This window comes from Sus scrofa, chromosome 5 (assembly GCF_054392235.1).
Source record: "Sus scrofa isolate SSC_HxYL_T2T_F1_AM1 chromosome 5, Sscrofa_HxYL_maternal_Yorkshire_Landrace_v2.0, whole genome shotgun sequence".
NCBI classification, from domain to species: domain Eukaryota; kingdom Metazoa; phylum Chordata; class Mammalia; order Artiodactyla; family Suidae; genus Sus; species Sus scrofa.
In genome coordinates this window covers 52,904,833-52,930,803 of record NC_139387.1, presented here as the reverse complement: position 1 = coordinate 52,930,803, position 25,971 = coordinate 52,904,833, and the positions used below count along the sequence as shown (strand labels likewise).

Here is a 25,971-nt window from a genome sequence, read left to right as displayed (position 1 = left end):
TTCCTAGTTGGATTCATTTCTGCTGGGAACTCCTGAAATGTATTTCTTAAAGAATAAGATTTGAAAGTCAGAATGACTCCTTGGTCCATGGGCTGCAGAATGGATGCTGTGTTAGCGGGCATCAAAACAACATTCATCTCCATTGTCCATCTCCATCAGAGCTCTGGGGTGACCAGGTGCATTATCAGTGAGCAGTAATATTTTGAAAAGAACTTTTTTTTCTGAGCAGTAGTTCTCAAAAGTGGGCTTAAGAATATTCAGTAAACCATGCCGTCAGTAGATATACTGTCATCCGGCCTTTGTTATTCCATTGACAGAACGAGGCAGAGTAGAGGATTTTTCAGAATGGTAAAGGAGCCCTGGCTTCAACTTAAAGTCACCAGCTGCTTTTGCCTCTAACAAGAGAGTCAGCCTGTCCTTTGAAGCTTTGAAGCCAGGCATTGACCTCTTCTTTCTAGCTATGAAAGACTTAAATGGCATCTTTTTGCAAGAGAAAGCTGTTGCATCTACATTGAAAATCTGTTGTTCAGTGTAGCCACCTTCATTAATCATCTGAGTGAGATCTGGGTAACTCGCTGCAGCACTCGCTACTTCACCTTGCTCTTTTATGTTGTACGGAGGACTTCCTTCCTTCAACCTCTTCAGCTTCAAACTGAAACCCTGCAGCTTCCTCATCTCTCTCAGCCTTCAGAGGGTTGAAGAGAGTTAGGGCCCTGCTCTGGATCAGACTTTGGCTTAAGGGTATGTTGTGGCTCTTTTGATCTTCTGTCCAGACCACTACAACATTCTCCATATCAGCAACAGGCTGTTTCACTTTCTTATCATTCATGTATTCGTTGGAGTGGCACTTTTAATTTCCTTCAGGAAGTTTTCTTTTACTACTTGGCTGACTGGTGCAAGAGGTCTAGCTTTCAGCCTATCTCGGCTTTCAACATGCCTTCCTCACTAAGCTTAATCATTTCTAGCTTTTGATTTAATGTGAGAGACGTATGACTCTTCTTTTCATTTGAACACACAGAGGCCACTTTAAGGTTATTTTAACTGGCCTGATTCCAATACTGTTGTGTCTTGGGAAATAGGAAGGCCTATGGAGGAGAGAGAGATGGGGGAGAGGCAGGTTGGTGGAGCAGTCACCACACATACATTTATCAACTAAGGGCTCCATCTTGTACAGGTGCAGCTCATAGTGCCCCAAAGCAATTACAATAGTAAGATCAGGGATCACTGACTACAGACCACCATGACAAATATAATAATAATGAGAAGGCTTGAAATATTGCTAGAATTACCAAAATGTGACACAGAGACATGGAGTGACTAAATGCCATTGGAAAAAATGATGCTGATAGACTTGCTCGATGCTGGGGTGCCACAAACCTTCAATTTGGATAAACAAACCAAAAAACCCCACAAAGCTGTTGCTATCTATAAAGCACAACAAAGTGAAGCAAATTAAAACGAGGTATGCCTGTATATGACTGCCACTGGTGTTAATTTAATTTAAATGTTTCTTTTGTTTCACTTCCGAATTTAGCCATTAAGTCATCATTGTCAGTGCTAACACTTTGTTCTCTTTCTTTGCATTATTTCCATTTCTCATTATTGTCATTGTTTGACATGTATGGAGAGAGAATGCACCTGAACTCTACTCGCCACTTGTGGAAGTTCTCTTGCTCATGTGTCTCCCCTTCTCTCTGTGCTCTGTGGCTGCAGCTCCCAATTACAGTACCGTGTACACACCCAGTCCCAAGACACCTACCCAGTGTGTCCTCCGGAGCCGTGCTTCTCCCACCATCTCTGATGAAGGACTAAGTGGTTTTTTTTTTTTTTTTTTTTTCTTTTTTCTTATTTCTAATCCATCATGGATTGACTCTTTTTTGTAAAATCCCATTTTAAAATAATTGGATTTGGCAGCAAAATTATTATGTAATTAGATATCACAGCAAGGTTAAGTGGCTATAAAATTTTCTCAGTACTTATTCTCAATTTCTATACTTATCTCATAGTAGACCAGGAACAGTTGGTCAACTAGCACCAGTCCATAGACTATGTTCTCAACAGAATCACTTTAGAGAAGTAATTGTCAAATGTTTTGACCCAGTGTAAGCTATACTTTCTCATATCATAATGCGGTACATAGGCACGCATGTACACACACACACATGCATGTGTGCATACACATATACACACACACATGCACACATGCATGTGCTAAAACCACTGGCATGTCAGCTCCCTAAAGGCAGAGTGATTTTTCTTTTGCTTGTCTCTTCCACTGTTCTGACACATGGTAGGCCTTCAGTAAATATTTGTTGCATCCAGAATTCCCGTCATGGTGCAGTGGAAACAAATCCGACTAGGAACCATAAGGTTACAGGTTCGATCCCTGGCCTCACTCAGTGGGTTAAGGTTCCAGCGTTGCTGTGTGCTGTGGTGTAGGTCACAGACATGGCTCAGATCTGGTGTTTCTGTAGCTCTGGTGTAAGTCAGCAGTAACAGCTCCGATTAGATTTCTAGCCTGGGAACCTCCATATGCCTTGGGTGCAGCCCTAAAAAGACAAAAGACCAAAAAAAAAAAAAATTGTTGCATGCAAGTAAATATATAAAACCAAACCAGGAGTTCCTTGGTGGCTCAGTGGGTTAAGGATGTGACTTTGTCACTGCTGTGTGGGGGTTCAATCCCTGGCCCCAAACTTCTGCATGCCATGGGTGCAGCCAAAAAAAACCCAAAAGTTTCACAAAACGATGCTTTTATTTCTTGAGACATTCTGACATCTATTTTATTGAAACAAATGTTGATTATAGTCTACTCAATTTTTTCACTACCTTTTAGTCTGGGGGGGGGGGTTATAACACACTTCTTTACAGGATGCTTATATATGGTATATGTCCTTTTCCTCCCTTTCAGAGCTTTGAGTAGCTGTTACCCAGCCCTGCCCTCCTTCGAGTGCAAGTCTGGATCACACATATCCCAGAACAGCTTTCCTCTTAGCCAGCTAAGGGTAGGTTGGTAGACCTGGGTGGGAAAATAGGGAGAAATGAGTCTCCAGGTTTTTAAGACCTGGAGAGAAGAGATTAGAGTGGGTGGAAAAATTAGAAGTTGAAACCTTCTCAGGCCCCCTGATACTTCCCCATCATTTTAGGAACTAGAACATTTTGCAAACTGATAGAAATAACGTCATTCCAAAGTAGCACACTGAATTTGGTTTACCTACCTCTTGAAGAGCATGAATATTCATTTTACGATATCTTAGCTAGCAAGGGTGATGACGATGACCAGATTTACCAAGTTTATCTTAAAAGTAAAGGTGGGAAGATAGGTTTCTGGCCTGTGCAGCTAAAAGGACGCTTACAGGGAGTAAAGGAGCTTAGAAGAGTTATAGCATAAAAGTATTCATGCTTGAGGAGCCTTTAGGGTAAAAGCATTTGATGGCCAGCATGTGAGACACTAGGGATGCCCAGATCAGAAATACAGTCACCATTATCAAGGAGCTCACAGCATGTCAAGAAGCTCATGTGAAGTCCTACCCCGGATGCTCATGGAGGGATCAACAAGACCTTGGAGGAAAGGATGCCTGAGCTGACTCTTGAAAGTATGTGTCCCAGGGCTTAGAAGGAGCGATACAAGGACATGGGAGTTCCCATTGTGGCTTAGCAGGTTACAAACCCGACTAGTATCCATGAGGATATGGGTTTGATCCCTGGCCTTGCCCAGTGGGTTAATAAGGATCCCGCATTGCTGTGGCTGTGGCGTAGGCCGGCAGCTATAGCAGCTGTAGATCCAATTCATCCCCTAGCCTGGGAACCTCCACATGCCACAGGTGTGGCCCTAAGAAGCAAAAGAAAAAAAAAAGAGAAAAAGGAAGTGGTAGAATAGAGATAAACGAGCATGGTACGCTCAGAGAAGGGTATGTTGTACTGCATGAGAGGCAGGCAGGGTGGGTGTTCTGGAGATGGTATGTATTTGAACTAGAAGCTTATGGGATAGGTCAAACTTGGGGATCCTTGTCAAGTTGGTGATTCTAGTCAGGGCGTACTAATTGTTCGATAAATAAGTACTTGTTAAATCAGCGAGAGGCATACTTGGGTTTTAGACTCAAATCTTTCTTCTTCAGTGACATGGGGCAAATCCCATGGAGTCAGAATTCTACCTAATAATAGTAGATAAGAGAGAAATGGGCCATTCTTTCAGTTTATCACAAGCTCTTCACATTTACTGACATTTAATATGCATCAGGTTTTCAAATAGCAGCAACATTCTTATATTCAAGAAGTGTAAAATCTTGGCTTACTGTAATGAACTTCTTAAAAATCAACTCCCTTCTCATCATTCGTAAGCATTAATAGCATAGAGCCAAAAGATCTACTTCTGGAGTTCCCTGGTGGCTCATTGGGTTAAGGACCTGGTGTTGGCACCGCTGTGGTGCGAGTTTGATCCCTGGCCCAGGGAACTTCTGCATGCTGTGGATGCAAGGAACCCCCACCCAAAAAAGATTAATTTTCCTTTATTTTGTCCTGTTTTCCATGCTGCTTCATTTATTTGACTACTTACTATCTTTTATGGCTCTTCATTTTCATGAGCAAGAGAAGTAACTTTTACTAATACGCAGTCATTAATATGCCCACTTTTATGCTCTGCCTTATATCTCCCTGTGAAGGGCTGTCCCATCTTCTGTGTGTTTGTGTTTATGCAGGTGGTTAAAATAACAAGTATCTTATTTGGCTTGTAAATATTTGGTGAGCCCTTGGTATGCTTGAGGTTATAATAGAAAAACAAAATGTTTAAGCCAGTTGTATCATGGTCCAGAGGGTTTGAAAATCCTGTTGTCCGAAGATACAGATGAAGAAGTTTATTATGGAAATATATAAAAATGTAGATAAAATAGTTCAATGTTACCCCATGTACTTATCACCCATGTTTAACTATTATCAAATCATGATGAATCTTGTTTCATCTCTATCTTTACTCTGATTCCCTTTTACTTCATTATTTTAAAGCAAATTCTAGATTTCTTACTTCATCCATGAATATTTTTCTCATCTCTACTATAACATAAACATTAAAATAGTTCTGTAATATCATCAAATACAGTATTCGAATTTCCAGTTATATCTGCAGTATTATGCTTATTTTTACAGCTTGACAAACCTTTTACATGTGTGTTGTAACATTAGATATCGCCCCTGGTGCCAGCATCCCCACTGTTTTCAATACTTTCCCTGCTGCCCCTTGACCCCCCCCCCACTTAGCATATTGCCCTTTTCAAGTGATTCTAAATTAATTTTCTAGGGATGTTAGGAGCAGACTGGAGATGAAAGGATTTGGAGTAATACCGTGTGGAGGAGGAAATATGTGATGGCAGATACATAGAGAACCAGAAAACAGGGATTTCATAAGAATCTTAAAAAGACAACGACTTACGAGTTGAGGTTGAAAGGGAGAGATTTTTTCAGGTTAAAAGCTGAATTGCAGAGTTTCCACTGTGGCTTGGCAGGTTACGAACCTGACTAGTCTCTGAGAGGATGCGGATTTGATCCCTGACCTCGCTCAGTGGGTTAAGGATCTGGCGTTGCCTTGAGCTGTTGTGTAGGTCGAAGATGTGGCTGTGGAGTAGGCCAGCAGCTGCAGCTCCTATTTGACCCTCAGCATGGGGAACTTCCATATGCCACAGGTGTAGCTGCAAAAAAAAAAAACAAAACAAAAACCAAAACCTGAATTGCTTCTTCTGCGCTGGTATTTTGGGATTAAAAAAAAAAAAAAGTTAAGGAGTAGGAGTTGGGAAGAAGAGCTCTGCCCTTATTTACCTTGCTAGCTGGTTTCCAGCTCATTCTGGGTGGGGCTTGTGGTCCAAAGAGGAAAGAGGGCCTCTTGGCTTCCAGCACAGTGACTGAGTCGCACCAGAATCACCTGGCAGCTCATGCAAACCCAGAGTGCTGGGCCCTGCCTGTGGAGTGTTTGATTCAGTAGATCTGGGCGCAAGGATTTACATCAGAACCAGCTCACATATACTGGGCCCAAGCATCCTTACGCTCAGCATCATCTGATGCTATTGCTGCTGCTGCTGCTGCTGCTGGTCAAGCCCTATGCCTTGAGAACCATTCAACAGTCCTACTCCAATTTTCAAGGCAGTTCTTTGCTAAGATTGTGTTGCTGCATACATGGGAAGTCATTTCATTTTTTTAAATTGTTATTTCCCCAATACAATTTTTTTTTCTACTGTACGGCATGGTGACCCAGTTACACATACATGTATACATTTTTTTTCTCACATTATCATGCTCCATCGTAAGTGACTAGACATAGTTCCCAGGGCTACACAGCAATGGATCTCATTGCTAATCCATTCCAAGGACAATAGTTTGCATCTATTAACAGCAAGCTCCCAATCCACTCTACTCCCTCCCCCTTAGCAACCACAAGTCTATTCTCCAAGTCCATGATTTTCTTTTCTGTGGAAAGTTTCATTTGTGCCATGTATTATTTCAGATATGTGATATCATATGGTATTTGTCGTTCTCTTTCTGACTTACTTCACTCAGTATTGATTGACATCCCTAGAGAGCATCTTAGGGGAAAAAATTGGTGAGAGATCTGTGGATAATTTATATGAATTCTATTGTTTTTATAATGACTGTGCAATAACATGGTGCTCTGCCAGCCATAGAACATGAATATATGTAATCATTCTCTCTCTCTCTCTTTTTTTTTTATTAAGAGCCATACCTGCGGCATATGGAAGTTCCCAGGTAAGAGGTCAAATGGGAGCTGCAGCTGCAGGCCTACACTACAACCACAGCAACGCTGGATCTGAGCCTCATCTACAACCTACACCACAGCTTGCAGCAATGCCAGATCTTTTAACTGAGCAAGGCAAGGGATTGAACCTGCATTCTCATGCATACTAGTCCAGTTCTTAACCCACTGAGCCACAACAGAAACTCCTAAATATTTTCTCTTTCACTGAAGGGATGTCTTCTTTTAAGTGTCTTAGGATCCATTCCTAGGTCCAGAATTAGAAGTTCTCTTTCAAACTTAAACATTTTACCTAAGGAAAGCTGACACAGGGCAAATGTTATGCTCACTAAAGTTTAGAAACAGACTTTCTAATTGTCTTACAGTCTTTCTTTCTTTCTTTCTTTTTTTTTCTTTTTTTTGTCTTTTTGCCATTTCTTGAGCCACTCCCGTGGCATATGGAGGTTCCCAGGCTAGGGGTCAAATTGGAGCTGTAGCTGCTGGCCTACACCACAGCCACAGCAACACGGGATCCGAGCTGCGTCTGCAACCTACACCACAGCTCACGGCAACGCCTGATCCTTAACCCACTGAGCAAGGCCAGGGATCAAACCCGCAACCTCATGGTTCCTAGTCAGATTCGTTAACCACTGAGCCACAACAGGAACTCCAGTCTTTCTTTCTTCCTTCACAGAGAGACTGGGCAGCTGGCCTGACCTAAAACATCAGTTAGTCAGCAACCCTGCAAAAATGTGGTTTCCCGTGAGCCCTTTAACCACCACACCCATTGCTGAAACTTTCCCTAATTTACCTTATTCAAATCTGCTCTAAATGGGTCTTGACCAAGCTTGAAATATATCCCAAATACGCTTTTCCGGGTTTTTTTGGACCTTTTCTATAAAATATGAATGTTAGTACCAGGAATTGCTTTTCTAAGACTTTTCTGAACTTCTTTTTATTAAACTGTTGGAATAGGAATCCACTAGAACTGAGGACTCTGTACGAGATCAGCAGAACTGATCTCTGTTTTTATTACCCAGCAAATAAGGGATTCCTTCAGTTTGAATTACGACCTTGAACCCATCCCCATTCCTTTGTTGTTGGTGTTAGTTGTGTTTTCAGGTGCCTTTTCCTTCAGCCAGTCATTCAAAGAAGTATATATTTGCTATTTAGAATCCATAAATAAATTTGATATTGTTTGAGAATTATTGGATGTTAAAGTTTTAATTTTCTAAATGGTTTTGTCCACTCAAAAAATGAAATTGTAATCAGCAGGTGTCTGGATAAGCGAAGAATTAGAACAAAGGAAGCTGGATGTTCTGAGTTTTATTTTGGACCAAAGGTACATATATAATAGGTACATATAATAGGTACATATAATTGGATTATCCATTCTTTTTTTTTTTTTTTTTTTTTTTGTCTTTTTGGGCTACATCTGCGGCATATGGAAGTTCCCAGGCAAGGAGTCAAATTGGAGCCATAGCTGCCCACCGAGGCTACAGCCACAGCAGTGCGGGATCCATGCTGCTTCTATGACCTACACCACAGTTCATGGCAATGCCAGATCCTTAACCCACTGAGTGAGGCCAGGCAGGGATTGAACCCACGTCCTCATAGATGCTAGTCGGGTTAATAACTTTCTGAGCCCCAGTGGGAACTCCTGATTTTTCATTATTCTTTATTCATACATATCATTATCATAAGGCCATGCATATCGTATTTCCATTCATCCATTTATTTGCTTGTTCCATTTTAAAATATTGTTTCATTTCTAATTTCTAACAACCATTTTCTATTCTAATTTTCAAGCTTTGAGGTGAAACTTAAGTACAGTGAAATGAACACATCTGAAATGTACAGTTTGATGAGTTCTGACAAATGTATAAACCTGTATAACCGAGACCTCCATGAAGATATTGAACAGGAAGTCCCCAGTATCTCTTTCTATCATTCACCACTTCCTACAAGTAATTGTTCTACTTTCTGTCACCATTTTTACCTATGCTTGAATTTCCTTTTATAAAAGGAATCACGCAGGAATAGAGTCATTTATGTCTGGCTTCTTTTGCCTACTATAGCGCTATATGTATGTATGAATCTTTTTCATTGTGGAGTACTGTTCCATTGTATTGGAGTGCTATTCCATTGTGATAAGTATGTAGGATGCCCAGAGGAATCTTACTCTCAGAAATGATTCTGAGAAGATAGGAAAATCTTTATAGAACATGGGATTTTCTGAAGCCTTTCTATTTAGTGTTTCTATTTTTAAAAATGCTTTGACTCAGCCATGAAAATTAACATAGTCTTATCAATACAGATATTCATGAAATTAGAATGCCTCTAATACAGCTCAAGCCATGGGCAAGTCAGCCTTTTAATAAATATTGAAATTCTCTTCCTAGTGTTAGTGCTTTACCACTTCAGATTGCTGTTCTTATTCTTCTATATAGTCCTTTAATGTCCATTTGGGATTTTTTGAGGGTCATTTTGTGGCCTTGAATACATGTATGGCCTATCCTAATGAATGTAACATGTGGACTGAAAAGAATGTAAATTCTACATTTAGTTGTTCTAAAAATCGAATTAGGTCAAGATGGTTGATAGTGTTGCTATATTATTACCTAATTTTTTTTCTTGCCTTGTCTGCCATTTCAAAAGAAGATTGAAAAGGAGGAACAAATGACAGATGAGACAAACAGAAAAAAAAAAAAATGGCAGAGAATAGACTGAAATCCAACCATATCAACCATTACATTAAATGTAATGGACTGAATTTGTGTAATTCTCCCTTAATTGTGTCAGGTTTTGCCTCATGTAATTTCTAAGTCTGTCATTAGTTGCAGAAATATTTGTGATTGTTAGGACTTCCTGATTAATTGACTCTTACCATTATAAAATATACCTCTTTCTTTCTAGTGTTACTTCTTGATTGGAAGTCATTTTTCTTACATTAATATAGTCACTCCTCCTTTCCCAGGCCTACTATGTGTATAATATCTCATTTTTCATCATTTTATATGTCTTTAACCAGTCTGACAATCTCTGGCTTTTATTGATGTTTATTCCATGTATATTTAATGTAATGATAAATTATGTGATTGAGTTTAAGTCTACTGTTTGTCATTTGACTAATACTCTGTTTCATCAGCTCAGTGGACTTTTTACTTATGTCTTTATTTATAGTTTTAATGGATTATATTATGTTCTTAACTTATCACAGCCTGCTGTGAGTTAGTGCTAAACATCTTTGTGGAATGTAGAACTTTACTCCGCTTCTATCCATCGAGCCAGTAACATTGTGATATTCTTCATGAGTCCTAGCCACTCTGCATCACATGGACAGGGGAGTGCCCACAAATGAAAACATGTATAAATGTGAATCTCACTCATTATGGTTCCCTTTTCTCAAGATCTGAATTCCTCATTGTTTCTACCTGCTTTTGGTCATTCTCCAGTTTCTTCAAAATTGCTTTATATGTTACCCAGTGTTTTGTATTGCTGTTTGTGAAACAGTAAATCCAACAAAATATATTCCACCATTATCAGAACTGCAATTCCCATTCCCCCCCCCCTTTTTTTTCTTTTGATGGCTGTATCTATGGTATATGAAAGTTCCTGGGATAGGGATCAAATTGGAGCTGCAGCTGCTGGCCTCTACCACAGCCACATCTGCAACCTACGCCACAGCTTGGGGCAACACTGGATCCTTAACCCACTGAGTGGGGCCAGGGATCAAAGCTGCATCCTCATAGACAATATATTGGGTTCTTAACCCACTTAGCCACAGCAGAAAGCTCCATTTTGTCATTTTTGATAGTGTAGTAATAACTTTTGAATCCATTCCATAATTCAAAAAACTTGAGAGTAACCTTCATTTAACTGTATAACCCTTTGTCCCATTCTGTCCCTCTACAGCTGTGGCTTGAGGCAGCCAACATCCTGAATTTCATGTTATCATTCCCTTTTTCCTTTTTGTAGAGTCATATTGAATCATATGTATTTCTAATGAATATGTGTGTATTTACATATTTGTATTTGATTGTTTTTAACTTTATTAAAAGTCTTGTCAAATTTACCAGAGGTTTACTTCTTCATTTGCTATTACATTGCATAGATTTGCCCATATTACACATGTAGTGCTTTAGTTTGTTTTGAAAACTGTTGCAGTTACATTATGTAAATATACCAATTCATTCATCTCCTCTCACGTTGATGGATGTTTGGGTTCTTTCCACTTTTTTTGTCCTTGTGACGAGTCCTATTATGAACATTTGTATATTGCTTATGGCTGTATACCTTAGAGTAAATATTGCTAGATTGAAATGAATATAAATGTTTAATCTTAGCCCATTTTACAGTCCTATTACCATTCTGTAAGAGGTTCTGTGAATTCACATCCTTTTACAATACTTAGTAATATGAACTTTTTGCCAAGGGACTAGGTATAAAATGGTATCACATTGTTGTGTTAAATTCCTTGATTATTAATAACAGTAAGCATCTCTTTATATTTATATGGGTCAAAAGTTTTTCCTCTTCTATTACATGTCTGTTCATGTCCTCACTCTTCCCTTTTTAAAAAAAATCAATTTGTAGGAATTCTACATTTGGAATACCACTAAACTATACTATATTTAACTAATTTTAATGTATTAAAGAGGTCTTTGACCTTTGAATCTGTCAACTTTCCCTGACCACTCTATTTGCAAACCCCTTTAAATTCCTGACCCCCTCATCCTTCTCAAACTTTTTCTCTCTCACCTAAAACCTTTGCCATATTATATACACACTTATTGTGTTTTCTGTCTGTGTTCTCCTTACTGTTACATACAGGCTGCGATGTGATATGTGTAGAGATCAAGAGTAAGCATTTATAAACTTATATAACAATTTAACATTGTCATCATATTTTTACTATATTAAACACTTGGTCTCTAACAACCTGAATTTTTTTAAAAATTAAGATTAAATTTTTTTTAAAAAAGTGGTTCTTCACCACCATTTTGAAATGCATGGCCAAGATTTTCATCCTCCATGTCATAGCATTAGAAAGCTTTGTTGAACAGCACAAATAAATAATAAATATGTGTCTTCTTGAAAAAGTGTACATGCTCTACTCAAATTATAGTTTCTAAAAAGGAAGAATATTTGTTTTTCTAATGTAGTGAGGTGATGAGAGATTTTCTAATATAAGCATTATTTTAAAATCAGCATTCCATACAAAAATACAATACCTTTTAAAATTGAACCTCAAAAAATCAAATACCTCGGAATACACCTGACCAAAGAGGTAAAGGACCTATATGCCGAGAACTACAAAACTTTAATCAAAGAAGTTAAAGAAGATGTAAAGAAATGGAAAGATATTCCATGTTCCTGGATTGGGAAAATCAATATTGTAACAATGGCCATACTACCCAAAGCAATCTACAGATTCAATGCCATCCCTATCAAATTACCCATGACATTTTTCACAGAACTAGAACAAACAATCCAAACATTTATATGGAACAACGAAAGACCCAGAATTGCCAAAGCAATCCTGAGAAACAAAAACCAAGCAGGAGGCATAACTTTCCCAGACTTCAAGAAATATTACAAAGCCACAGTCATCAAAACAGTGCAGTACTGGTATCAAAACAGACAGACAGACCAATGGAACAGAATAGAGAACCCGGAAATAAACCCTGACACCTATAGTCACTTAATCTTTGACAAGGGAGGCAAGAACCTAAAATGGGAAAAAGAAAGTCTATTCAGCAAGCATTGCTGGGAAACCTGGACAGCTGCATGCAAAGCAATGAAACTAGAACACACCCTCACACCATGCACAAAAATAAACTCCAAATGGCTGAAAGACTTAAATATAAGACAAGACACTATCAAACTCCTAGAAGAGAACATAGGCAAAACACTCTCTGACATCAACCTTATGAATATTTTCTCAGGTCAGTCTCCCAAAGCAATAGAAATGAGAGCAAAAATAAACCCATGGGACCTCATCAAACTGAAAAGCTTTTGCACAGCAAAGGAAACCCAAAAGAAAACAAAAAGACAACTTACAGAATGGGAGAAAATAGTTTCAAATGATGCAACTGACAGGGGCTTAATCTCTAGAATATATAAGCAACTTATACAACTCAACAGCAAAAAAGCCAATCAACCAATGGAAAAGTGGGCAAAAGACATGAATAGACTGTTCTCCAAGGAAGATATACAGATGGCCAGCAAACACATGAAAAAATGCTCAACATCGCTGATTATAAGAGAAATGCAAATCAAAACTACCATGAGATACCACCTCACACCAGTCAGAATGGCCATCATTAATAAATCCACAAATAACAAGTGCTGGAGGGGCTGTGGAGAAAAGGGAACCCTCCTGCACTGTTGGTGGGAATGTAAACTGGTACAGCCACTATGGAGAACAGTTTGGAGATACCTTAGAAATCTATATATATAGAACTTCCATATGACCCAGCAATCCCACTCTTGGGCATATATCTGGACAAAACTCTACTTAAAAGAGACACATGCACCCACATGTTCATTGCAGCTCTATTCACAATAGCCAGGACATGGAAACAACCCAAATGTCCATCGACAGATGATTGGATTCAGAAGATGTGGTATATATACACAATGGAATACTACTCAGCCATAAAAAAGAATGACATAATGCCATTTGCAGCAACATGGATGGAACTAGAGAATCTCATACTGAGTGAAATGAGCCAGAAAGACAAAGACAAATACCATATGATATCACTTATAACTGGAATCTCATATCCAGCACAAATGAACCTTTCCACAGAAAAGAAAATCATGGACTTGGAGAAAAGACTTGTGGCTGCCTGATGGGAGAGGGAGGGAGTGAGAGGGATCGGGAGCTTGGGGTTCTCAGATACAATTTAGAATAGATTTACAAGGAGATCCTGCTGAATAGCATTGAGAACTATGTCTAGATACTCATATAGCAACAGAACAAAGGATGGGGGAAAAAATGTATACATGTAAGAGTAACTTGGTCCCCATGATGTACAGTGGGAAAAAAAAAAAATAATAATAAAATAAAATAAGCATTCCAGAGTTCCCGTCATGGCTCAGTGGTTAACGAATCCAACTAGGAACCATGAGGTTGCGGGTTCGATCCCTGGCCTCACTCAGTGGGTTAAGGATCCGTCATTGCTGTGAGCTGTGGTGTAGGTCACAGACAAGGCTCGGATCTGACGTTGCTGTGGCTCTGGTATAGGCCGGCAGGAACAGCTCTGATTAGACCCCTAGCCTGAGAACCTCCATACGCTGCTAGTGAGGCCCTAGAAAATACAAAAAAAGACAAAAAAATAAATAAAATAAAATCAGCGTTCCCATGTTTGTAGCTTAGCTTATATATGTTAATATAAGTATCTATCTAGAGCTGTTTGAAGTGTAACTTTTAAAATGAAAGGGATAAAAATTAAAAAGAAATAAAAATGAAAGGGAATGTAAGCCACTTAATTATATAAAATGTAAGGACTGTACATTCTTTTTTTTTTTTTTTTTTTTTGTCTTTTTGTCTTTTGTCTTTTGCTGTTGTTGCTGTTGTTGCTATTTCTTGGGCCGCTCCTGCGGCATATGGAGGTTCCCAGGCTAGGGGTTGAAACGGAGCTGTAGCCACCGGCCTACGCCAGAGCCACAGCAACGCGGGATCCGAGCCGCGTCTGCAACCTACACCACAGCTCACGGCAACGCCGGATCGTTAACCCACTGAGCAAGGGCAGGGACCGAACCCGCAACCTCATGGTTCCTAGTCGGATTCGTCAACCACTGCGCCACGACGGGAACTCCAGGACTGTACATTCTTTGAGTTAATCTTTTATGTTCTCAATTTGCGTGTTTTGAGTCTTCCATCTTGAAGTGTGATTATTAAATTTGTGCCCCACCTCTCTGCACTGTGCACTAACTAAATATGCATGTAAATTTTTGAGAACTCCTAGGTTCATAACCTAGCTTGTTAACCCCCTCATTTCTGGGTGACTGTAAATGCATGTCTTGGGTATTGTTGGGCTACAGTATTTTTATATAAAATGATAGTAATATTTTATATGTTCTGTAAGGAGTAATGTTCTGGGAAATTCTGAGATGAAATCTATGAAAACTGTAAAATCAAAAGTGATGTCACAGTGATTAAATGGCATTTTATTAGAATGAATGCACGGTAGAGAACTGATCTAAGCAGCAGTTCATCAGAACTATAAATACGTTTGTAAAAATAAAGTGGTGAGATCTGATTGCTTGGAAACAGAGGGCAAAGGTTTCTGTTAAATAACATGCCCTTTATTTCCCAGGTATTTGCTGCACCATAGTATCTGCAAAGTAGCAAGAACCTTATTTAAGCCTGTTAGGAGAGCTTACATGTGTACTTAGCTGGTACCTGAAATGCATTAATTAATATTGAAAAGCACATAATTTGACTTTTTCCTGTTAATAGCCACATTTTTTGTAAGAATAATTTCAATTTATTTTTAAACCTGTAATAGAGTGCGTAGATTGTGACACAATTTCAGCACAAACCTATCTTTCAGATACGATTGGAGAAACAGAAATTCAATATTATAGTGGAAATCAGACCTAGTTTAAAAACTGGTCTTTGTAAACTGGTTTTTGTTATATTTACTTGCTCTCTTTATAGGCCAAAAAAATCATCAAACATCTTTGATCTTTTTTTAACGTGGAGATGAAATTATACATTTCCTAGGGTTGCTCTCATGATTAAGGAATGTGGATAATTTATGTAAACATGTAGGAACCACTGTAGGCATAAATACTTGACAGTTATTATTACATGGCAAAATACCAGTAGATGGGTATGTGCTTGAAAAAATTTCTCAAAAACTTACATGCATATTTAGCTAGTGCACAGTGCAGAGAGGTGGGGCACAAATTTAATAATCACACTTCAAGATGGAAGACTCAATATATATATATATATATATGTTCCTGAACCATTTTCGTAGACAAATCTCACGGGTAATTCCTTATTGAAAAAAAAGCAAAACAAAGGCAAAATTAAGGGAACAGAAGTGGGTGGGGTGGCGCAGGTGAAAGGGGAACAGTCTTATCTACCCAGCATCCTGCATGGCCCTCAGCAAGGTACCACTGCCACCTCTGGTGCCCTCACAGAGACCTAGGGCTCTACAGAGTACATCATGGAAACCATCCTACCAGGGTTTAAAACACCGTGGGTGCGAGAACTGAATCGTAATTATTTTATTGACTGATCAGGTATAGCCTGTGGTCTTGCAGTTCAGTAAACAGATGACGACTGGCCACAGCTTGTTAAATGGTTAATACTTAATTCCGTTCAAATACTTTGGAAATTCTTTGTATTTGATTGCTAGGTGTTGTTATAATTTGACATTGAGTTATCAAACCTGCCGGGAAGCATGTGTCATTTGAAGGATGTAATGTTAACATCATTATTTTTTCAGATCTAGGTTGGAATTTGCCCTTGACAAATAACAAAATGATGAGTGATGCAAGTGACATGTTGGCTGCAGCGTTGGAGCAGATGGATGGTATTATAGCAGGTAATCTGCATCCTCTGAAAGACGCAATCATGACATTTACTTTGCTCTCTTGGCTTTATCATGACAGCTCTTTTATTACCTCTCCACTTTCACATTCACTTACTGGCTCTCTCTAGTGTCATCAGGCTCCCCATGGTTTCATCTTTGTCTCTCTTCTCCAGTTTTTGCTGAATTTTTCTTAAATTTGATTTTTAAATGTCAAAAATTCCAGTACCATCCTGAGCTTCTTATCAAGGATAAAGAATCTGTCAGGTAACTCTGGTGCAGGTAGTATGTGGGCCACATTTTGAGGGATGCTGCTTTAACCCAATACCCAATATTTTTTTCTCAGTAATCTCTTCCCTTGAAGAGACTCCAGTGACTCTCAAATCTATTTGTTTTCCAATTCTTTGCTAAGATTCAAGTCCCTATCTATACCTGCCAGTCAGATGTCTCCGCTTGAAATGCCCCATAGACACATCAGTGTCATTATGCAAAACGCTGAGCTGGTTATCTGTGTCTTCAGAAGCCCCTCTAGTTGTCTTTATCTGGCTAATTTCATAGTCCTCCATCCATACAGTTTCCTAAAGCAGAAATTTATGTCATTCTAGACCCATCCCACATGTTCCCTCACTTTACCAAATTCTATCATTTCCACCTCCTACAAAATCTACCATTCCTTTTTGTCCTCGCTAAAATCTGTATTGCCTTGCTTTTCTAAATAACCCTCTCACTTGATGTCCCTGAAACTTTTTTTGCCACACCTGCAGCTCGTGGAAATTCCTGAGCTGGGATGGAACCCTCACCACCCCAGCAGTGACAATGCCAGATCCTTAACCCACTGTGCCACAAGGGAACTCCTCCCTGACACTCTTGCTTTCCCATTCTTACCCATCCTTTTTCAGACCACCAGAATCTTTTTTTAAAACACCAATCTGATCATCTTCCTTTTTAAGAATCTGCAGTAATTCTCTCTAGAAGCTGAGCAAAGGCAGTAGACTCTCATCTCCTTTTTTTCTCATCATTGCTGAGGGGACATTTACTCCTCACATTCTTCCAGGAGGGGTGGCTACCTAAGGTCTCATGTGAAATTTTATGTTTTGTCTCAAGAGCTGGACTTTTCATGGCATTCAGAAACCAATTACAATGAGGAGGTGTCTGAGTGGGCTTTGGGTGGAGTTGCCATGCATGCACCTTATGGTCAGGGTCAGGGTACAGCTGGCCTCTACCAACCACCAGGGGCAGAATATAGCTGTCCTGAACTCAGCAACTTCTCTTTTCTGGTCATAAACTTGATCCTACTCTGCTTTGATGGTTTGTAGAAATCAAAGGTGTTTTCCTTCTCAGAAGGTTCTTCTCTTGAGGGATTGGCATGCATGGTCAAGCCTTCTTTGTTATACTTCTCTGTCCTGGTGACCCAACTTGAATTTGACCTCTTTGATAGATTAGACCACACCTCGGGTACTGTGTTTGGTTCTTGGAATATTATTTTCAAAGCATCATTGGCAAACTAAAACTTAATCTAGAAGAAATGTAAGCATGAGGGTAAAGAGTTTAACAACCACATCTGGTTAGGAACAGTATGTGTTTAACCTGGAAAAGCATATTCTTACTCAGAGCATGATATATGCTTTTATTTTTAATTGTTTTTAATGTTTTAACTGCCTTCTTTAAAACTTGAAGTATACTTGATTTACAGTGTTGTATTTCATGTGTATAGTGAAGTGATTCCATTACACATATACATACATGTATGTGTGTATATATATTTTTTCAGATTCTTTTCATTATAGGTTATTATAAGATATTGAATATAGTTCCCTGTGCTATACAGTAGGTCCCTGTTGGTTATCTATTTCATATGATACATGTTTTTAAATAGTTGAAGGTCTGTCACGTGGAAAAGAGATTGGATATATTCTTTCACAATTTCAGAAAATATAGCAACTAGAACCAATTATTACCAAAGGTTATATATAACCTTACATTCGTAGTGAACCTCTAGTCGAGGAAGATGATCTATCTAGAACAGTAGCTGAGGGGTTTGCATTTTATGTTTTATATTAGACTGGTGTATTTGTTCCTTAGCCCTGGCGGGGCTTCAGGACCAACATTAGAGCTACTAAGAAAATCAAGATTCCTAAGGTTCCACCCTCAAACTAAGAGCTTTGTGGGTACAACCTGGATCTGTATTTTTCAATGACCATCAGTATTTCTCCAGCTAAGACAAGAGGGAGAGGAGGAAAACTGACTGCAGACATTTGGGGAATTTTTCTAAATGCATATTCCTCCCCTCTCACCTCATTCTGTGATGGAGGCTGAACAGAATAGGTTACCACCAGCTTAGGTATTTTTTAATGGTATCATCAGATGATTTTTTTTTTTTTTGTCTTTTTGCCTTTTCTAGGGCCACTCCCGCGGCATATGGAGGTTCCCAGGCTAGGGGTCTAATCAGAGCTGTAGTCGCCGGCCTACACCACAGCCACTGCAACTCGGGATCCGAGCCGCGTCTGCAACCCACACCACAGCCCACGGCAACGCCGGATTGTAAACCCACTGAGCAAGGACAGGGATCGAACCTGCAACCTCATGGTTCCTAGTCAGATTTGTTAACCACTGCGCCATGATGGGAACTCCCCAGATGATCTTAATACTTAAAACTGCTGGAAGAGGACATTATCATCTGTCTGGGTTGTAATGCTCTCCTGTTCTTCTTTCTCCTGACATCCTCTCCTGCATTTATTTTTTTCCGAGTTCTCACAGCTTTAAGTGGTTTCCTGAGGAGGTGGATTCAGACAATTATGTGACTCCATGAGCATGCGTCACTGTGCCTAGCATATCAGCAGTTACTGTCACAGTTTGATAGATGTTTGGTTCAAATATTTTGACCCAGAATTAGGAATATCAGTGGTATGAGCTGAAAGAGAATTCTTTTACCCATTGTTAGAATCCATCAAGCCCCATGGCCAACTGGAGAGAGAACTCCCACATCTGTTCACAGGTCTCCTCCAGTTGTAAGATCTTCAGATTTGTGATGTAATAGCCTAAATATCCATAACCATCGAGATTTATGTATAAAGTTACTGTGTATATTTGATTGTATGTATGTTTGATAGACCAGAAAATAAAAATCAAAGAGATGAAGAAGCATATGTGAGTGCTTTCAGAGTGGGCTGTGGGTCAGTTGCGTGGCTTTAAGTAGTAGAATGTTTTCTCTGAGAAAACAAAAATGGATGTAAAACTATTTTTTGAAGCTAACATTATCGAGAGCATTTGATGCTAGGCTGCAAACAAAATCGTGGGGGAAATTGTTTACACAGACATGCTCACAGATACATACACAAACGTACACATGTAAATTATTGAACTTTAAAGATTAAATTCTGGTCAGTTAATTGGAAGCTGGCCCTCTTAATTTTGAAACTATTACCATGCAATTTCTACCTCATTGGGCAGCTCTTTCACAGGAAATTTAAAGACTCTGTGGTTTCTAAAATTCGTATTTTGGGGACTACATGGCTCCACCCAAACTGGCCTTTTACTGCTGAGCCCTGGTTTCCTTGAGGTCGACATATCTCACACTAAGGCCCACATACTCCTACTAGTCCACACTGCTGGCCTCCCTGTTAGGGATTTGACCATTGACATTAATCATCAATTACATGGTTTTTATTTTTGCACAAATACTATGCCTTAGAGAGATTTTTATGATTGAATTCTCTTTTCCCTGTCCCCTGTTTGGTCACTTCCCACTGTGACTACACTTGCTTGCCACCTTCAGCTTGAGTATAATATCTAACATATATCCTGTTGCTCTCTCTGATTTTTTTTAAACTAGGTTCTAAGGCCCTGGAATATTCCAATGGGATTTTTGATTGCCAGTCCCCCACCTCCCCATTCATGGGAAGCTTGCGAGCTCTGCACCTTGTGGAAGACCTGCGTGGGTTGCTGGAGATGATGGAAGCAGATGAGAAGGAAGGCTTGCGATGCCAGATCCCAGACTCCACAGCAGAAACGCTCGTCGAGTGGCTCCAGAGTCAAATGGTAGATATCTGCATATTACACGTTCCATGCTAAGAATCTTCTGTTGTTTCTTCCAAAATTTAGAACAGAATTTCTGGCCAGCATAGGGGAAAGCAGTTATAGGGCAACAGGTTTGCCCTGATCTCATCCCTTAAGAGATCATTCCCTTTTGACTCGAAGGATAGTTTTTTCAAAAGCGCTGTTAGTGTACATTTCATAAGTGCCAGCTGGTCACCTGATTTTGCCCATAAAAGTGGACCAGCTTTACACTTGTGCTTAAGTGACCTGCCGTGGCTTAAAACACATAGTCCTGTAAGGGAAAGTACCTTCCACTTAATAGATACTTTCCCAGGAATACTGGGAAGTTGACTGTAAAAGGACCAATAGCTATTCAAAGTAGGGAGAACAGTGAATAGATACTTCTGATAGCAACAATACTTCCAATAGGTTGGTAGCAGTATTTGGTATCAAGTGCCACCTAGTGGTTATGGCAGTCATTTCAGTTCTAGTATGTGAGTTAAGCTGTGGATTGGCCTTTAAATGGTGGTGTTATTCACTGAACAATGAGCCTCTTTCTAGGCATCCTTTTCGAAAACTGATGGCATGGCAGATCCGCCCTTTCCCTGAACACAGTGGTGAATACTATGGTTTTAGTATGTATTAAACACGTAGAATCTAAAGAATGTCCCAAAGCTATTCAAAAGAGAATACAAAATACTTACTTATTTTGTAAGTAAAGGATACTCAGTTTTTAGGAAGATGCATGAATAAGCTTATAGATTAATTGTATTTATATAAAAGCTAATGAAAATTATATGAAACTCAAGGTCTGTGTTGGAACTGTAAGCTCTTTGCTTTAGGAACCTTAGCAAAAGTTATATCCTACAGCTAAAGCATTTTCATGTGATGAGACAAATACCAGTGTTCCCAACTGGCCCCAGTAAGTATACTTCCTCATTTCTAAGTACAAACAGTACGATCCAGCTTTTAGTGGTGACACAGCTACACAGCCTTGACAATTAGAGATATCTTACTTCTTATAATACATAGTGGCTCACTATTGTACTTTGTAATTGCTCTGCAAGTTTCTCCTCCAGAGATTTAAGTATCTGGGTTTGCTGATTTCTTTGGGGAATTGCTTCATGTTCTGAAATCAGACATTTCCCAGCATATTCCTTAGGCTATTGAAATTTCCTCACTCACCCTTCTTTACTCCATGTTTTTCTGACCATTCAGCACGGAGTGGGAGAGGAACTTCCCATTGTTGGGAGAACCCCATCCTAGCCCACTTCCAGAGGCAGCCAATGGCAGCCAGAGCTTGAGGGTACTGTGGTTGAATTTTTCACTGTGTCCAAAATGTTTCTATTAACATATTTCTGAAAAAGATTAAAAGTGGCGATGATGGATGGTACCTAAGCATATATGGTGTCATTCATACCTTTTTCAGAAACTTCTAATGATAGTCGCATGTCAGAGCTAGAAGAGCACATGCTTGCTGGATTGCAAGGCCTTTAGGACTTGCTCCTGATTGCTTTCTGACCCTGTGTCTCACTGCATTTCCCCTCTTTTCACTCTGCTTCAGGCACATGGGCTTCCTCACTTCCAAACTTGCTGGGGAAACTGGCCCCAGAGCCTTTGCACTTTCTGTTCACCCTGCCTGGAAAGCTTTTTCCTCGGATATCTGTATGGCTAGCTTTCTTGCATTCTCCTTGTGTCTGCTTAAAATTGTGCTTTTGGTGAGGCCTTTCCTGGCCACCGTATCTGAAATTTCACATATTTATTCTCCATAGTACATCTCTGTTTTTTATTTTTTTCTTTGAACTCAGCACTTTCTTATTTTACCCTATTTATATGTATTTTTTAAATCTCTCTAACTGGAATGGAAGCATCATGAATCAGAGATTTTTCCTATATTTAAAACAAACCAAAACAAAACCACTGTATCGATGATGCCTAGACGAATGCTTGGCTTGTGGGAGATGGTCATTAATTCTATCTAAGATGAATGATGCTCCATGAATGATAAAATGGTATGAACATTTGAATGAACTGAAGTTATTTTTTGTGTTAAATTTATTCTTTGTTAAATTTATTCTTGTTAATCTGTACTTTTGGTTGCACTCAGTCTTAGTATTTGATATTTTAAAGTTCAGTATCTACAAAATGACAATACTTTACACACCTTCCAAAGCTTCAGTTTTCATCCCCAAAAAAATGACAGTAAAGTAATTTAACTAGATATAAGTCCAGACAGGTGAGTTTCTTGGAGTTAAACTTATTTATATCTATTCATTTGGAGGAGGGGTGGGGTGGGGGTTGTTTTTTGTCTTTTTAGGACTGTACCGAGGCATATGGAGGTTCCCAGGCTAGCGGTCTAATCAGAGCTACAGCTGCCGGCCTCCGCCACAGCCACACAATGCAGGATCCGAGCTGCATCTGTGACCTACACCACAGCTCACGGCAACACCAGATCCTTAACCCACTGAGCAAGGCCAGGGATCAAACCCACAACCTCATGATTCCTAGTCAGATTCATTTCTACTGCGCCATGACGGGAACTCCTATTCATTTGTTTTTTATCTGTCCCCTCATCTTGACCCCAATCCTTCCAAATTATGTGTATTTTCTCACACATGTAGAAAATGAAAGAATAAAAGGAAAAAGATGGAAGAGGGCAAAGCCCAAAACAAGAAGAGGAGAGCAGAAATGAGTGTTTGGAATAGTAAAGGCATAGGTGTAACATGACTAATCAGAGCTAGGCCTGTGGCGGATTTAAATTTTAGAACCCAAGGCAGCATCAAGAATCATGGACATGGAGAAGAGACTTGTGGTTGCCTGGTGGGAGGGGGAGGGAGTGGGAGGGATCGGGAGCTTGGGCTTATCAGACACAATTTAGAATAGATTTACAAGGAGATCCTGCTGAGTAGCATTGAGAACTTTGTCTAGATACTCATGTTGCAACAGAACAAAGGGTGGGGGAAGAAATGTAATTGTAATGTATACATGTAAGGATAACCTGACCCCCTTGCTGTACAGTGGGAAAATAAAAAAAAATACCAAAAGAAAAAAAAAAAAAAGAATCTTAACAGGTGGAAGGTCTTAACACATACAATTTAATGATTTGCTGATAACATAGCTTTCTCCCATTTTAATGTTTCAGAAATTGTGAAGTGCTTTATGGTCTTAAAAGTGGTCTAGAGAGTTTCTAGTGGCTTAGTGATTAAGGATCCTGTGTTGTCACTGCGGTGGGGCAAGTTCGATCCCTGGCTCAGGAGCTTTTTCATGCCTTGGCCACAGCAAAAAAAAAAAAAAAAAAGTGGTCTATATACACACTTTACCTGGAATTATTGTTTCTTTTTTCTTTTTTAAAATAATTAGGTACCTAAAGTCGTCAAATAAATTCATTGAGACAGAAAACAGAAGGGTGGCTGTCATGGGTTGGGAGGAAGAGGGAGTGAGGAGTTTATATTTAGTGGGTACGAGGTTTAGTTTTGCAACATGAAAGGAGTTCTGTAGATGGATGATGGTTGCACAACAGTGTGAATGTGCTTAATACCACTGAACTGTATACTTAAAAATGGTTTAAAAAGACAATTTTTGTATGTATTTTATCCCAATCAAGAAACTTAAAATTAATGATTTGATAAAATTTGATGGCATCTTAGAATTGAAGGAACACAGGCTCCTACAAATTGTATTGCACATGAGGAAATCATCAAACTATCAAATAAAGGAGATCCTGTTGTAAAAAAGCAGTGAACGACAAAGAGGCCAGGGTTGGAAACTGGCACTCACACATGTGGGCTCTGGAGCCAGAAGAGCTGAACTTTAATGTTGGCTCTGACTCTTAGCAGCTTGTAGGATCTGGGGAAGTTTTCCTAAGCTGTTCGTCTCAGTTTCCTCACCTGTAAAAGGGGAATGATGGTTTCTGCCACCCAGGTTTGTGAGGATCCCATGAGCTAATAATATACATGGAATGCTTCCCGGTGAGCCTGGTGGGGTTTAGTCAAAAAGGCGATACTGAAGAATGGATTGTAGAAGGGAGAGGGGAGCATCTGACAGGAGCCTTTGCAATGAGGGAAAGAAAGGTTCAGTCCAGTTTCAAGGGGGGTTAGGTTACAAATTATTCATACAGTTCACTTCTTTGATAGAAGAGTACAGACATGTCTCAGATGATGAAGCTTTCACAATATTTTAGAAAAGCGTATTACTGGTTCGAGTTAACATAATTGAGATTTCATTCATGTTTAATGATGACTCCATGTGCTTAAGACTGACTGATGTTAATCTTCTCATTAGTGCAACTGGGCATTTGCAGTTCTAATTATTATTTTGCCCAGGCCAGGAAGATTCCCCCGGTTTCCTGCAGAGTGCCAGTTAATCCTTCCCTACTAATTTCTGCTGCCTGTTTAATTGTTTCTTATGATCAGAAGCTGGATAAGAAAAAAAGAAAATAGTAACACTGGTAGCCTGTTACAGTGAAGGGATATTAAATCTGTAAGAATGAATTTTTTTAATTGAGTAGCTGTAACTGTAGCCTTCTAGGAAGGAACTTTTTTTTTTTTTTTGTCTTTTTGCCTTTTCTAGGGCCGCACCCTCGGCATATGGAGGTTCCCAGGCTAGGGGTCTAATCAGAGCTGCAGCTGTTAGCCTACACCACAGCCACCGCAATGCCAGATCCTTAACCCACTGAGCAAGGTCAGGGATCGAACCCTTGACCTCATGGTTCCTAGTCAGATTCGTTAACCACTAAGCCATGACGGGAACTCCAGGAACACATTTTTTTAAGACTCAAAAATTTGTCTTCTGTGGTTAAAAAAAAAAAAAAGGCAATTGAATATGGCATATTTGTTCACTTACTAGGGTATAATTCTGTGTTTTGATTGTAAAATATTATGTGTTAAAATAGATATTAATAATAGAGAATTATATGCTTTATCAAGCGCAGAGTTTAAGAGGGCAAATAGAAAAATATGTCTCACTGTTGGAGCCAAGCAAGTAGTTTTTTTTTCTTTAGGTCTAACTTAATGAGTTGCTCTAGAACATTCTGACAGTGCTTTTTCCAGTAGTTGAAGCTGAGGATCATGACCTTGATTAGGTCAAGAAATCCCAGAATGTTTGATTATTTGGCAGGTTGTCTTTTTGTTTTGTTTTGTTTTTCTTTTTTGTCCTCTTAGGGCTGCACTTGCAGCATATGGAGGTTCCCAGGCTAGGAGTCCAATTGGAGCTGAGCTGCCAGCGTACACCACAGCCACAGCAATGCAAGATCCATGTCTGCAACCTACACCACAGCTCACGGCAACACCAGATCCTTAACCCACTGAGCAAGGCTAGGGATCAAACCTGTGTCCTCATGGATACTAGTCAGGTTCGTTAACTGCTGAGCCAGGGTGGGAATGCCTATTTGGCAGTTTTAATTATAAAGCAATATCTAAATCAGCCAAAATTACAAAAAGACAATTTTCAACAAAGTGAATGAAAATACTGATGGTAGTAATCAGTCTCATAACCAGTGAGATAAGCAGATTATAAATGAGGGAAATGAAGTGTTCTTGACTGGCTTCTGACCTGTCAAGTCATCCTAGTACATTTCTGTCTTTTTTTCTACATTTAAAAAAGGTACTATTAATATAAATGTTCCTTTTTTAAATGTTTCTTTAAAAATAA

General features: G+C 39.3%; 1 protein-coding gene across 50 annotated transcripts in view; it reads left to right on the top strand.

The window, feature by feature from the left end:
* The window catches only part of PPFIBP1 (PPFIA binding protein 1), a 191,503-nt gene that overhangs the window by 106,096 nt on the left and 59,436 nt on the right, over nucleotides 1–25,971 (top strand). For 30 of the 50 annotated variants that reach the window (XM_021092147.2, XM_084956466.1, XM_021092144.2 and 27 more), the window contains 2 exons: nucleotides 16,204–16,302; nucleotides 20,120–20,325. In XM_021092147.2, the coding sequence (XP_020947806.2) occupies nucleotides 16,239–16,302; nucleotides 20,120–20,325 (270 nt within the window). In that variant the 5' untranslated portion in view covers nucleotides 16,204–16,238. Of the gene's footprint in view, nucleotides 1–2,908; nucleotides 3,003–16,203; nucleotides 16,303–20,119; nucleotides 20,326–25,971 lie in introns of all 50 variants that reach the window. The other 20 variants (XM_084956484.1, XM_084956483.1, XM_021092149.2 and 17 more) reach the window with 2 other exon arrangements.